Genomic DNA, 15,164 nt, shown 5'->3' with positions numbered 1-15,164 from the left:
TTCCAGTGTTCCCAAAGTAATCTAAGGCATGCACTGGTTCCTCTCCCTCCCGCACCTCCTCCAATCTCTGCAAGTTCCTGATATTGGTTTAGGTCTGAGAAATAGTACCCTGCTGCTGGACTCAGCTATAGCTAGCTGGTTCAGATTGACAGGACTGCTGTTCTCCTTTGATCTGGGATCCGTGTCCTGGTTATTATTCTGTAGGCCTTAGACTGTGAGTTTCTTTTTTTTTTTTAATTTATTTTTAGTTTTTAACAGTAACTTCCATAAACTTTTGAGTTTTAAATTTTCTCCCCCTCCCTACCCACCTCTCTTCCCAAGACAGTGCGCAATCTGATATAGACTACATATACATTCCTATTAAACCTATTTTCACATTAGGCATCTTGTAAAGAAGAATTAGAACCAAAAGGAGGAACCACAAGAAAGAGTAAACAAAACAAAACAGAAGGAAAAAAAAGAGCAAATAGTATGCCTCGATCTGCATTCAAACTCCATAGTTCTTTCTCTGGATGTGGATAGCATTTTCCATCATGAGACTTTTGGAGATGTCTTAGATCCTTGCATTGCTGAGAAGAGCTGAGTCTGTCAAAGTTAGTCATTGCACAACATGGCTGTTACTGTGTGCAGTGTTCTCCTGGTTCTGCTCACTTCACTGAGCATCAGACTGTAAGTTTCTTGGAGAGCAGGGGCTGTGTTTGCCTTTCTTTGTTCTCTCATCATTTAATGAGACTAGCACATAGTAGGCACATTTATTTACTGACTGTCCCCATCACCTAACATAGTACCTGGCATATAGTAGGCACTTAACAAATACCTGTTGATTGGTTGATATGACCTTACAGGTTCCTTCCCTCTCATGAGAGCCTGTGAGCTAGCTTTTAATTCAGAAAGCATGTAATAAGCAGTTATTTATATGCCAGGCACTGTAGTGGGCACTGAGATATAAAGACTCAACCGAAAAATAGTCCTGACTTCAGGGAGATTTCACTGTTTTGAAATATGTTTGAGGAGTACACTAGCATTCAAGGGAATCATTGGAACTGGTACCTAAACTGAGCCTTGAAAGAAGCTAAGGATTCTGAGATTTGGAAGTGAGGAGGCAATCCATTCCAACCACTGGCACAGTCATTGCACAGGTACAGGGACAGAATGTAGGAGGCCAGATTTAGAGAACAGTGATTGGGTAGATCAGCTTGACTAGAGCATAAAGTACATGAAGGGGAATAATGTGAATTATGTATCGAAAGGTCAGCTGAAGCCAGACTCTGAAGGGCTTTAAAAGCCAAGCTGAGGATTTTGTATTGTATTATAAAGGCACTTGGGAGTAGTTGAACATTCCTGAACTGTTAAAAGGAGGCTTTAATTATGTAGGGTCTTTTTTTTTTTTTAACTTTTCTACCATTTAAAATTCTGAAGACATGGCATGAAGACAGTTCTAGATTTGTAGTCAGAGGACCTGAGTGTGAATCCCAGCTCTTCTGTTTAATAGTCTCTCTGAGTCTCCATTTTCTCATTTATAAAATGGAAGATTTGGACTAGCTGAGAGAGGTAGCGTGGTATAGTGGTTAGAGCTAGCCTCAAAGCCAGGAGGACTTGGGTTCAAGCCCCACCTCCAGCATGTACTATCTGTGTTATATTGGGCAGATCACTTAACTTCTCAGTACATTATTGTGAGCAACTCTTTAAGACAGTAAGTTGCCAAGAAGGTGTGGACCTGTATTGTTGAAGGAATTTCCTCATCAGAAATCACAGGTCCAGATCTAATCCCTATTCCTTTAACTAGATGATGTCTAAGGGCCCTTTGGGCTCTAAGTACTATGTTCCTTATAATCCATTTTAGGCTTATGTTTTATCAAGTTCTTTTGAGTGAATAGAAGCATCATGAGTAAGTAGAAAAAGCTGTATGACCTGGGTTCTTGTCCTGGTTCTGTCACTGACAATATGACCTTATGATCATTTCTTCTTTGTTTCTTAACCTGAAAAAAAAATTAAGATATGAGCCTAATCAGCCTCACAGAATGTTTGTGAAAATAAAACAAAACAGTATGTAATAATAGATGAGAAAACACCAACAGCATCTTATATTCTTGATTCTTTGATACTGTCTTCCCCAGATTTTTCATTACTCCATACCCACTTGATTCTCTTACTCTGTCTCTTTTGCATTTTCCCCCACTTTAGCCTCAGCTTTCCTCTCTGCTCTAGATTTGTTACTTGCCAGTCTGATCCACTCATTTGGCTTTACTGTTTCTTTCATCTTATTTCAATTCAACACATATTTATTAAACACATCCCTGTGTAAGACACTGTACCTAGGTACCGGGGTTGTAAAGGTAGAAAATAAACAGTCTTGCCTTCAAAGAGTTTACATTTTATTGAAATGACTCCTAAATTTCTGTTTCTAGTCCTGTTCTCTCTCTTGAGCTATAAATCAGCTTTTCCAAATGTCCACTGGGCTTTTCCACCTATATGTTCTATCCATATCTCAAACTCAGCATATTTAAAACAAAACTCATTATCTTCCTCCCCCAAACCTATTCTTTCTCACATCTTTCCTCTTTCTGTTAATGGTACCCACCAGTCATTCAGGTGTGAATAATTTTTTACTCCTATCTCTTTGCCACTTAATCAGTTACCAAATCCTGTTGATTCTGATTTTGTAATAACTTCTCACAAGCATCTTATCCTTACTATTCTCACTGCTATGACCCTAATTCAAGTCCTTATTCCTTCTTATTTGGATTATTATAATAGCTTTCTACCAGTCTCTTCACATCTCCATAATCCATCCTGTATAGCACTGTCATATTAATCTTCCTAATATGCATTTCTTATCATATTACTCTATTGCTCAGAATCTTTTAGTAGCTCCCCATTGTCTAGTCGATAAAGCCCAAATTCCTGAGCCTGGTATGCAAAGTCTCACTCACACTCTGACACCAGTCAACCTTTCCAGACTTATTTCCCACTGCTTCTTTTCATGGACATCCTATGCTGATCAGATTTGACTATTCATCATTACCTGAGACTGCTCACTTGTAGAAAATCCTTCCCATCTTTCAAGGTCTGCCTGAGACACTGTTTCCTCCCTGAAGCCTTCCTTGCATCCCATCCCTGACCAAAGATGTTCTCTCCTCCCTTTTAACTGTCAAAGCAGTAGTTTTTAATGAGAGTTCTTTATGTGTGTATTCTGTGTCCTCTACTAGACCATGAGCTCCTTGAAGGTAGGGACATGGTGCTAGTTCCCTTAACTCCTTGTATGTAGCAAATATTTCATAAATGTTTGTTAAATTGACTTGAATTTGAAAAATGATAAAAGCACCATGTGCGTCTAGTGTTGTTATGCTGTGGACATATGTTTTGATACATGACTTATCAGAATCTTAGTATGCTGTTCTAAAGCACAGCACTATCGTATGCTACCTGCTTCATAAGATGGTTTTAAAGATACAAAGAAATACGTAATAAAAATTGCTTTGAAAAGTGAAATTATTGTTGATTTGAGATCCAGATATTTTCTTGAAAGAACTTTGCAGTTTTCCAAATTCCTCTTGTCCTCTGCAAGACGTACCGACACAGTGGAGTCTGTTGAAATGAATTTCTATTAAAGGAATTCCCAGGGTACCTGGAAATGATGTTCTATAGGAAACTAACCTGTGAACCAACCACATTGTGTCATAAAACTGTCCTCTTCAATGGGTACTTACTAAAGAAATCAATCTGGCAAAAGTCAAAAAACCCTTTTCCATGTTTCCTGACACTTGTTCTTCATAGCCCCCTAGAGTATTGCTTAGGTGCACGCTTCCAGTAGTTCAATGCTGAGGTCAAAGATGGTATAACCTCTTACTTTCCTCCCTTCATCCTTTAATCTCAAAGCCCTTCACAGGTTAATTTTTGCCATTGTCCAGAGGCAGATTCATAAATACCAGTAACACCTTGAGTTACATATATTCATATGCAGCATTGACTGGGCTCTATCAGTTTTTCCTTCCTCTCCCCTAGAAATGGAGAAGTATTCCCTGAGTTCTTGCTTTGAAAAAACACATTTTTCTAATGTGTTTTTTCGGTATCACAAGTGGGACCTTAGTTATCAGGCTATCCTATAAATCCATAATGGAACCCAGAGTATTATGGCAAAAGGAAGAAAAAGACCCTGTTAGGTCAGTGACAGTGGGTAGATCAAGTCAGAGGCGCAAAGCACAGGGCTTGAGCGTAGCAGATATTCGATAAAAGTTTGTTGAAAAAAAGAGAGTACTTTTTAAAAATCTGTATCATGGGTTAAATCCTCCACTAAAGTCTGGTGCCTCAAAGTATTGATCTTCAGTATTATGCTGACTTCTCTCTAGTAAGTCCTAACAAGCATGTGTTTTGTGGTGTTTGTCATCTGAAAACCAGCCTAGCTCATTGTGCTAGAGGCTCATCTCCGGTTGACCACCACGAAAGGAATTTTTTGAAAATGACGATTATTAAGAAATTAGAAGGGGTTGTAATGTATGTCATTGGAAGTCACAAATCATTCATTGGTAAATATGGGTTAAATGGGTTTTTATGAGTTAATAGGGAACTTAAATAATATTTGTAACATGGGAACATACATCTGGTTTCCAAAGGAATTTTTGGAACATAACCCATTGACTACTTGAAGATTCTCTGTATGCATCGAATCCCAACTTGTTAAAAGGGCCAAGTAGGGAACTGAGTCTTAGATTCAAATGCTTGCTTGATTCATGCTGTTGGGAAGGGAGCAAATGTACTACTTGTTGAAGGATCATTAACTTTTTCAGGTTACTTAGGAATCGTTTAGAATCCTAAGAGAGCATCCAGAGATACTAACTGCATTTACTTCAAGGATTTGTGGTTTTTTCAGTGTGGATGCTCTTTCTCCAGATGTGGATCATAAGTTCACGCTACTCCTTAATTAAGAGGATGCTCAAGAATTGCTGTGGCTTAAAACAAAACAAAACAAACCATTGCCTAGTAGTCAACCCTTTGATAACAAACATCTCTGAGCTTAGAGGCCAGTCGTCAGAGAACATTTGCACAGCCTGTCCATCACTGGGCTGGACTTTGAAGCTTCTCTAGCTCAGTAGGACCTGCCAGAGCTTGGGCTCCACTGGCAGAAACTTCAGGTCCAAGTCACCTCAGTGACATGATAAAACACCGGAAGACTTTAGTGAAGTGGTCTTCATGAGATATAAACATGGTCGTACGTGTGTGTGTGTGTGTGTGTATGTGTGCTCATGTATATATGATTGTGTGGTGTAACGTGTGTACCTACATATTACATGTACACTTATGTAAATGAAAGTAATTACATATGAGAGGCAGTAGATAAGTGGATACCAGGTGTTAGTTTCAAGGAGACCTGGGTTCAAGTTCTGCTTCTGATATACCAGCTGTGTGTCTCTAGGTGTATCACTTAACTTCTCAAGGCTCCAAGCAACTCCCTAAGCCTGAGGGGGTGACCTGCGATCTTGAGGCCACATGTGGCCCTCTAGCCCTTTGACCGAATCCAGACTTCACAAAACAAATCCCATGAATAAAAGGATTTGTTCTGTAAAACTTGGACTCAGTCAAAAGGCTGGACCCAAGGACCTAGAAGGCCATGTATGGCAGGTTCCCTATCCTTGCTAAGTCTTTAAGTTACAGAGCAAGTGTTGATCTGCATTGGTAAAGAGAGTTCTTTATTGGCCCTTCCCTGTATTGATAAAAATCACAGGTCAAATCACTCACACACACACACACACACACACACAAAATATCTTCCTTTAGGACAATGTTTGGTTTGACTCACATCAGTATTCACCTAGAGTGCCAGCACTCACATGTGTGACTCTGCCTGGGTTGCTGCATCCCCTGCTAGGCAGATGTCCATTATAATGAAATGTAAAAAAGGGAAAAAAATAATAAAAAAGGCAGAGGAGTGTAATGTTATGACTTGATTTGACAGGACCTCCTGCTGCTACAGCTGCCAGTGCCAGGCATGGAACAGATTAATCTGTATTCCAACACGCCACTGCTGAAGTCAAGATCGATCTAATTAGGGTATTTTAAACACCCTGTTTGCATCCAGAGTCTTCCCAGAAACGAGGATGTCTGTCCATCTGGGGAAGCAGTGGGAGAGGCAGCAAGGTTCAAAAATAATACAGAGATAGCTTAAATTTGGGGAATGAAAGATATCGGTGCAAGAGCTGTATGAGTATATGTTTTCCTTAGAACAAAAGAGCTAATGGTTTGAATGTTCGCTGGAAACAAAGGCAATTTTGCAGCATTACTTTGAATTTTAAAGTGGATACAGTCTAGCTTGCCAAAATGATGAAATTGATTGCTCTGTGAAGACTGGAGCTTTTGTTGACCCTGTTGCTGCTGCCTGCCCACACCCCCATCACTTTGTCCAAGGTCCTGGAGGCAGGCAGGTTCATTATAGAAAGCCAGAGGAGGAAGAGTGAGCTAGGGTTTGCTTTACTAACTTGTGTGGTTTACCCTTCGCAAAGCAATGAGGTAGGTTCCCAAGAAATACCAGCTAGGCATTTTGGTAGCACAGGCCTTACTGATTCCTTTCTAGTTCCCTTCTACCATCTTGGAAAAGTACAGAGCATCCTGACTTTGATAGACTTAGCTCTTCTCAGCAATGTAAGGACCTTAGCCTAGGCACTTCCAAAAGACTCATATTGGAAAATGCTATCCATATCCAGAGAAAGAACTTTGGAGTCTGAATGCAGATGGAAGCAGATTATTTGCTCTCCTTTTCTTTTGTTTTTTTGTTTTGTTTCTTCTTTCTCGTGGTTCCTCACATTAGTTCTAATTCTACTTTACATCATGACTAATGTGAAAATATGCTTAATATGAATATGTAAGTAGAGCCTATACCAAATTGCACTGGGAGGGGGGAGGAGAGGAAGGGGGAGAAGTTTTAAAACTCAAAATCTTGTGGAAGTGAATGTTGAAAACTAAAAATAAATTATTATTATTTTTTTAAAAGTACAGATCATCTCCTAATCATTAGAAAATTCCAGACTTGTTCAATTCTGTCAACTGGATGACCTCACCTTTTGTCAGGATACCTGAATAGTTTTTACCACAATCCCTTCCATAGGTGTTCAGTTTTTGTATTAGATAGTGACTCTGGAAATTCACTCAGTGATGGAAAATAGTGGAGCAGCGCCCTTCAGGGTTTTGGAGGCATGATGTTGGTATGTCGTGGTGAGGAAAACATGGTAAGGATTTAGATAGTAACTCTGAAAGGGGAAGAAAATGGTGTTTTCTGGAGTTTGTGTCCTCTCAGATACAAATTCCTAGGAGGTGTGCATGTGGGCATGAACGTATCTCTTCAACAAGCACTTACTAAATGCTTCTCATATAGTAGACATCTCATCTGGCCCTCTAGATGCAAAGACAATGACACAGCCTCTGCTATCCAGGAGCTGACATTCTCTTGGAGGCAGATGGAATAGCAATAGATACATAGTAGCATGATACCAGACGGGGCATATTGGGCAAAGGAAAGATTCACAGTGTTCAAGGAAAATTTCAGTTGGTGAGAAGAGAGAAGCCTTCATAGAGGAGGTGGCACCTAAGCACAGAGGGTGGTTAATGTTTGCTGAATTAAGGAGCTGTTGTTTTACTGCAGTGTGGTTTATTAGAAAGAACATTAGGGTGTTTATTGAAAGGTAATTTTGTGTCAAAACAGTGTATTTTTAGAAAAGCATTAGACTCCCAGGAAGAAGAACAGGGTTTGAGTCTCAGCCCCAGTACTTTCTGGTTGAGAGACTATGGGCAAGTTAGTTAATCTCTTAGAAGCTGTTAACCTTTTTTGTGTCCTTGGACCCCTTTGATAGACTGGTGAAAGCAGCCTTTCTCATTCATATTTTTAAATGCATTAATAAATACATAGAATTACAAAGGAAATTAATTATATTGAAATAGTTATCAGAATTTTTTTGAGTTCACAAGACCTAGTGACTTAGAACTTTTTTCTTCTCATCTGTAGAATGAGACTAATGATACTTAGTACTGTCTATCTCATAAGGCTGTTGTGAGGAAAGTGCTTTGAAAACCTTAAAGTGCTATGGAAATGTGAACTGTTTGGGGTCATGTTAATAGTTCAGGCCTTTATTGTGTGGATTTTACATTTTAGGATTGTGTATGAGAGCCGTACCTCAAGAATCAGCTATGCCCCAGACCCCTGGATTATGGCCTGGAGTTATTCTGGTTCTGTTATTGACAAGGTAGTGTAATCTGTCTGAAGTTCAAGATGCTTTTCTTTTTCTGTACTGATCATAAAATGCAGCTTCTGTTTTGTTGCAGGATCAAAGGGCAGGTGATTACCATGGCCGAATACATTTATTTTTATTAAACAGTAGGGCTATTTCCATGTAGATTTTCAGTGACCCTCTGGCTGCTAGTAAATTGCCACCACCACCCCCAGGGCTGTCTGATGTGAGTCTGGTATCATTTGATTTTATTGGCAGTCACACAGGCCCTTCTACTTTAATTTATTAAGGGATTAAAGAGTAAGAATGGAACTGGCCTTGCTCTATCTTAGGGTAACAACAAATCCCCAGCGATAAAAAGTTAGGCCACCAGCTGAGAACATTCACTGGTCTGAGCACCATTTTTTATCTGTAGGGGCTGGTTAGAATACCACAAGCAGGCTTAAATGAGTTCATAGGGACATGTACATAATAGGGTTATTTAATAGAAAACAAGTCAAGTATTTAAGAGATGACATTGAATGCTATAGATATTTCACATATCTGTGTGAGAATAGCTGTGAAGACACTATTTGTTTATGCAGAATTTTTTTTTTTGAAACACCCACTGGTGTTTATGGAACATACATGCTTGGAGATAGCTGAACCTGGCCTGTCTGCTTGGGAGAGTAACACTCTTTGATATTTAAAATCAACAACAGCAACAAAACCCAAGCCTAATATTATTTCGGTGTTTACTGAGGAGTGGGAATAGGTTGTATTGATCTAGCCACACTCTCCCTCTATATGCCCCCCAAACAGCATGCCTGTTAGGCGGTGTTGAGAGGTCAGCCAAAGTTTGGAAGTACTCCCTGTGACTACAAAAAAGGGAGCAGAGCTATCTGAGGATCAGGACCATGTTCTGTTTAAGCTTTTTGTCTGCTAACACCTGGTACATAGTAGATGCTTAGTGTTTGTTGAATATATCAGTCCAGTGGGCTTCTCCTTAGTACTGAGCTTTTACCCATTGAGCTAACGCCTCATATCAGAAAGAAACCTGAAAGAGAAGTCCTCTTCAAAGGCTTAAGCATCACATTAATCCCCTTTTGAGGGGAGTATGATCAGGCTGCCCCTTCATACAACTTTCAGTAATTAGAGTCTGAAATAGACAGTGATCTGACAGCAAAGCTGGACATGGCAGGAGTTTGCACTGGCACAGTGAAAATAACTTGGCATGTTGCAACTCTGGTGAGTTACTAGTGACTGGCAAGTGTAGATTTGATTTCACTTCCCCAAAACCATGTTAATTCCTTAACACTGACTCTTATTTAATAGAAGGGAAGGGGACTATTTATGTATATACTGTCACTGTCTTAGAGGTTGCAATGCAAGCCACATCCGCCCAGTCTGCATTGACGCATCCATAGCCATCCTTCACCTCCATTTTATCCTGTCGAAATGACAGAGCAGCTGAATGGTGCTGGCCACCAGATAAACCTGTTATCTCCCCTGCTCTTCCTGCCAGCAGCTCTCCCAATCTCCTTGGTGCATGAAAAATTGACACCACCTTGGGCTGAAATCTGTTCCTGTGGAAGCTACATTTATTAGTAGCTAATGAAACTCTGTGTGTGTGTGTGTGTGTGTGTGTGTGTGTGTGTGTGTGTGTGTGTGTGTGTGTGTGTGGGTGCTTAAAATAGCCTCCTTTCTGTTTGGCAGACGGGTAACCTGTAAGTCAAAAGAGGGTAATATTCCTGGTGGAATATGTGGCACAAATATAGGTAGCTTCAGCATACTGTAAATTGACAACCTATCCTCTACTTACAGTCCAAAATAAATAGGTAAATGTCATTTGTCCTTAGTACACCATTGCAATTGATCAAGGTGTCTCATGCCTGAGGCTAGGAGGAGCCGAGGAAGTGCATGCTAATCTAGTTTGATGCCAGAAAAGATGATTCTTCTATATATTACATTTTCCTTGGTGACAGTAACAGATTCTGACATCCTTTCTCCTTTGCCTTGCTTCCCCTGTTCCTTGGTGAGGTATAGGAGGAGAGTTTTATTGCAGCTCTTTGTTATCAATCTTAATCAACAAGATTAGTGGAAAGAAATCATTGAGAAATTCCCGTTCAGTGTCTGTTGAACTGCCTGGAATCCGGAGTCTTTTCCAATTTGGAAAGGATGATTCTATAAAAGGGGAAGACTAATATATAGTTTCCATGTGGCTTTTTTTTTATCTTATTAAAACTTATTCTTTGATAAAAATGCACATTTATCCCCTACCTGTTTTGGGTATGCTGTTCTTCCATTTTCAAACCTTTCATAATTCTCTTTTGTTCTTTCTCCTATCTTTAACAGTTTCACAGGATCTTATATCTAGTGCTGGAAGAAACCTCTGATCATCTAATGCAGCCTTCTTACTTTACTCGTAAGAAGACTAACATGCATGAAGAGGCCCAGGATCACCTATGTAGTAAATAGAAAAGTTAGGATTTTGAACCCAGGTCTTCTGACTCCAAATAAAAGCTCTTTCCACAATGCTGCCTACCTCATACTTAATAAATTGATCATTATCTGGTTTTAAATGGGAACAGCAAGGCAAACCTAAGATTTGAAAAGCCTTGGTGCACATATAATCTGTATAGCAAGAAATAACTCACATTGTGTTCTTGTGTGCTTTTCTAGTATTTAAGTGAAAAAACACTGGTTTCCATATGACATCTGGGGTTTACATTTGAATTATTTGCTTAGAAGTTTTTCTTGGAATATAACACATATCCAAGCAAAGAATGTCATACTTTCCCTGTTCTGTCCATCAAAGCCTGCTGGAGAAAACCAGTTGGTTAGCACCTATGCCTTTTTTGTCAAGGAATAAGCCCTATACATATGTCCAGCCCAAATACAGAAACCGTTAAGAACCATTCACATCCTGCTGACATGTCCACACCCTTGGTAAGAAAGGCAAATGTGACCTTACCTGCTTTTATAATTTAAAAAAAAAAATGACAGCATCCAATAGGAGGTCCTTGTGAGACATTCAGGTGTACATCTTGGCTTTAAAAGAAGAGGAAAAATAGAGAAACTTGACCAAGTTCCTTCTTCTTTCTAGTCTTCAGTTACTTCATCTGTAAAATGTAGAGATTGGACTGATTTCCAAGTCCCTTCCCAGGTCTATGATTTTGTACCCTATCTACAGGGATTAGGTTTATTTCTATAACACACCTCTCAGAACTTTGCAGGTTCCCTGTGCCTGCCAAATGAAACCATATAGTTTTCAAAAATGGATTTGGGTACCTTGCCTAGGAGAGCAGAGTTGTTGTGTATGTACATTTTCCATTTACAAAACAAGGCTATGCTAAAGTGAGAAAAAAGGAGCCATTTAGAGGAGAGAGTTTGCCTAATTGTGACCTCCTTAGCAGTGTTGAATGAATGACTATAAAGGAAACCAAAGGTGACATTGGAATATAGAGATGCCTTTAAACTGTCTTGTGTTTGAAAATAAACTGCTCAAACCAAGAGAATGTTGTACACAATAACAGCCACATTGTGCGATGACTAATATTGATAAACTTAACCCTTCCCAGCAGTACAAGGATCTAAGACATCTACAGAGGCCTTGTGATGGAAAATGCTATCCACATCCAAAGAAGAACTATGGAAGTTGAATTGCTATTTTTTTCCCCTCTTCTGTTGAGTTTTGTTTCCTCTTTCTGATGGTTCCTCCTATTGGTTTTAATTTTTACTTACAACATCACTAATGTGAAAATATGTTTAAATAGGAATGTAGATGTATAGCCTATATCAGATTGTGTGCCATCTTGGGGAGGAAGGGGGAGAAAAATTTTAAACTCAAAAGCGTATGGAAGTGATTATTGGTAAATCAAAATAAATTAATAAAAATTTTTTAAAAGGACAAAAAAATTTTAAAAAAAGAAAATAAACTGCTGAAATTTTTCACCATTGGCAAGATTCTGCCCCCCCCTTTTTTTTAGCAAGCCCTTCTTGATTCTTTTAAAAGGCAAAAAAAAAAAAGAAAGAAAGAAATAACAACTAGCATTTATATAGTGCTTCAACCCTGTGGGAGATAGGTGATATTATTATCCCTATTTTATAGATGAGAAAACTGAAACAGGGAAGTTAAGTGATATGGCCAGGATCACACAGCTAGTAAGTGTCTGAGGCAGAATTCAAATTCAGGTCTTCATGACTCTAAATCCAGCACTTTATGCACTGTGCCAGCTAGCTGCCTAAAAGAAAGATAATGATTCATTCCCAGAGCCCAGTTGGTATGATGCATTAGTGAAACAGCTTGGTGAGAGCTAGCCTTGGTACCAAGAAGAACTAGGTTCATCTTTTGCTTCTGACACATACTTGTTTGTGCTCTGGACAAGTCATTTAATTTCTCAGTGACGTAGGCAGTTCTCTAAGATTATAAATTGCAGAAGAGGTGCTAACCTGGTTTGGTAGAGGAAGTTTTCTCATTAGGAATCCTGTACGAGAAATCACTGGTCTGATCTCTAACCCTGTAATTTTGAAGTTCATAAATGATTCAAATGCTTCCAGACTTGAAACTGGGATTTTAGCTGTGTATGAAGGATCATTCTAACTTGTGGGGATGGTGCCCTGTCATGTGTCTTTTTCAATTCTTGGATATTTACGTAGAAAAGTTATAAGATGAATTGAGAATTTGGTAGAATCAGTCTTATTTATTCATTATTTTCATATTAAATGGATGGGATTAATAGTCTGTTCACAGATCATTTCTGTAAATAAAGGCTTTATTTGAAATTATGCTGTAGGAAAATTGACTATCAATTAATGTGAGGCAAAATTGGGATTCTAACTCATTTTGATTCTGAAGGTGCCTTTGAAGAGAGCGTTCTTTTGGAATTGATATTTCTTGCTCTTCTAAATAAAGATCCTTCGTTTCCAGGTGATATAATTTGGGTTCTTACTTAGTTAATCAACAGTAGCAGTCCAAGAAGGCTTCTTAATTTTACCCTTGGTAGGATCACACTCAAGCTAATGAGAGTAATAATCTGACCTCTGACCTCAGTGTGTTCTTTTTCCTTCCCAACCCAGAGCATGTCTGTTCAATCCTGGCCTCCCTCCTGAGGAATCTGAGAGGGCAGCAACGAACTCGTCTGCTGAACAAATTCACAGAAAATGATAGTGAAAAGGTGAGAGTACTCTAGTATTTTTGGACTGTGATGGCCAGCCTGGTACCCAAAATGGAGTTGAATCCTTTGGTGAATAAGGAGGTGCTGAACAGGAGTGCTGGCCACAGATTGTCTAGTTCTTGAAGCAGTTAATTCCTTATGATTGAATCAGAAGGTCTTGTGGGAATATTATATTGAAACCCTGGGAGGGGAGAGTAACCAGACCTGGAAGGGGTAACCAGGACTAGGGAGCATAGCCCTTGATGAAAGTAGATATCACCAACTACTTCATAATTTTGCACAAGGCCAGTCACTTATGAGCCATGGTATAAGGTATAGTGAAACGTGGGATCAAATATATATTCTTTTTTTTTTTTTTGGCTAGGCAGTGGGGTTAAGTGACTTGCCCAGGGTCACACAGCTAGTAAGTGTTATGTGTCTGAGGCCGGATTTGAACTCAGGTCCTCCTGATTCCAGGGCCAGTAGTCTATCCACTCTACCACCTGGCTGCCCCTCAAATATATGTTCTTATTTGAAAAGCAGAGTATGAGAATTATATAGACTTGGACATAGGCAGCTTTTAGCCATGATTGTTGTGTGTGTCACTCAGGGCCAGAACACCCCAGTTTGGCCTCCTGGGTTTTCATTTTCTGCCTATGTTGCGGTAGAAAACATTGTCGTTGCCATTTGTCCCTGTCTTACAGAGAGATATGAGGCCCTTTCTTTTGACCCATATTTTGCCACCTGTGGCCTTACTTGGCCCCAGCTTAGACATAGGCTGTACCTTTAAACAACCATAGGTTCCCAGAGACCGTGTGTATGTGTTTTAAAAACCACATCTGAAGTTAGTCTTATTCAGTCAACTCTTGGATAAATACTAGGGCAGCCACGAGTCTGATGATACAAGCCTAATAAACAGACAGGTCAGTATTCTGGGCATACTTCAAAACGATTTTTCAATCACTTAGATGTCTTAGAGAAAATGAAACTTTTTTTCTTTTTCAAACCTACATAGGGTTCCTTAGGTCCAAGTTTGAAGCCTTGCTTTTCCAAGTTTGAAACTGATGTTTGAGTTATTTGCTGAGCAGAAGTCGGGGTTCTTTTTTTTTTAAGCTGCTGAGAGAGCTTTCTTCTATTCTCCTATGACTTAAAAATCAACAAAAGAAATTTTTTTCATACCTTAAAAAAAATCAGCTTTGGGGCAAATCCCAAATATGAAAGATTTTTGCTTGAAAGGAGAAACCTCTGGAAAGTTCTCAGTGAAAGTCAAGTATATGACTTCAAGTCCCTCCTCTTTGCAGGGCAGGGCAAGGGCTCTTTTTTTTTTTTAAATACTTGAAATCCTAGTAGGTCTGTGAGTAATGGAATGTGTCATGTCCTGTTGGAAACAGGCTGAAATTCAAGAAACCTTCATCTTGAGTGCTCACTTTGTTCTTTGTTGTCTGTTTTCTTTAATTTTTCCCTAAGCTGTTCCTAAGCAGAGAATTTCTTGGATGTGAGGAGCAGAGATGTGTGGTTCCCTTTGTGAGAACAGGCCTTGTGGGATACAAGAAATGGCCAATAGATGAATAGGAAATGAATTGCTCCTTTCTCTTGGTGTTTTCTTTCCCTCTCACTCATGTCTGTGTATCTTTCTTTCTCTCATAGGTTGACAGACTAATGGAGTTGCATTTTAAATACCTGGATGCAATGCAAGTGGCTGACAAGAAAATTGAAGGGGAAAAACATGTAAGCATCTTTACAGCTATTGATTCTAACTTTTTGCCTGTATTTTGGAACAGATGGGGCAGAGGTACTTTGAGTGTGAGATAGG

General features: G+C 39.3%; 1 protein-coding gene across 1 annotated transcript in view; it reads left to right on the top strand.

The window, feature by feature from the left end:
* The window catches only part of CTNNBL1 (catenin beta like 1), a 218,439-nt gene that overhangs the window by 155,355 nt on the left and 47,920 nt on the right, over positions 1 to 15,164 (top strand). The window contains exons 12-13 of the mRNA XM_078150210.1: positions 13,275 to 13,372; positions 14,999 to 15,079. Coding sequence (XP_078006336.1) covers positions 13,275 to 13,372; positions 14,999 to 15,079 — 179 coding nt within the window. The remainder of the gene's footprint in view (positions 1 to 13,274; positions 13,373 to 14,998; positions 15,080 to 15,164) is intronic.

The sequence above is a fragment of the Phascolarctos cinereus genome, unplaced genomic scaffold, assembly GCF_003287225.1.
Source record: "Phascolarctos cinereus isolate Bilbo 61053 unplaced genomic scaffold, phaCin_HiC Scaffold_2;HRSCAF=192, whole genome shotgun sequence".
NCBI lineage: Eukaryota > Metazoa > Chordata > Mammalia > Diprotodontia > Phascolarctidae > Phascolarctos > Phascolarctos cinereus.
This window is presented reverse-complemented; position numbering and strand designations above follow the sequence as displayed.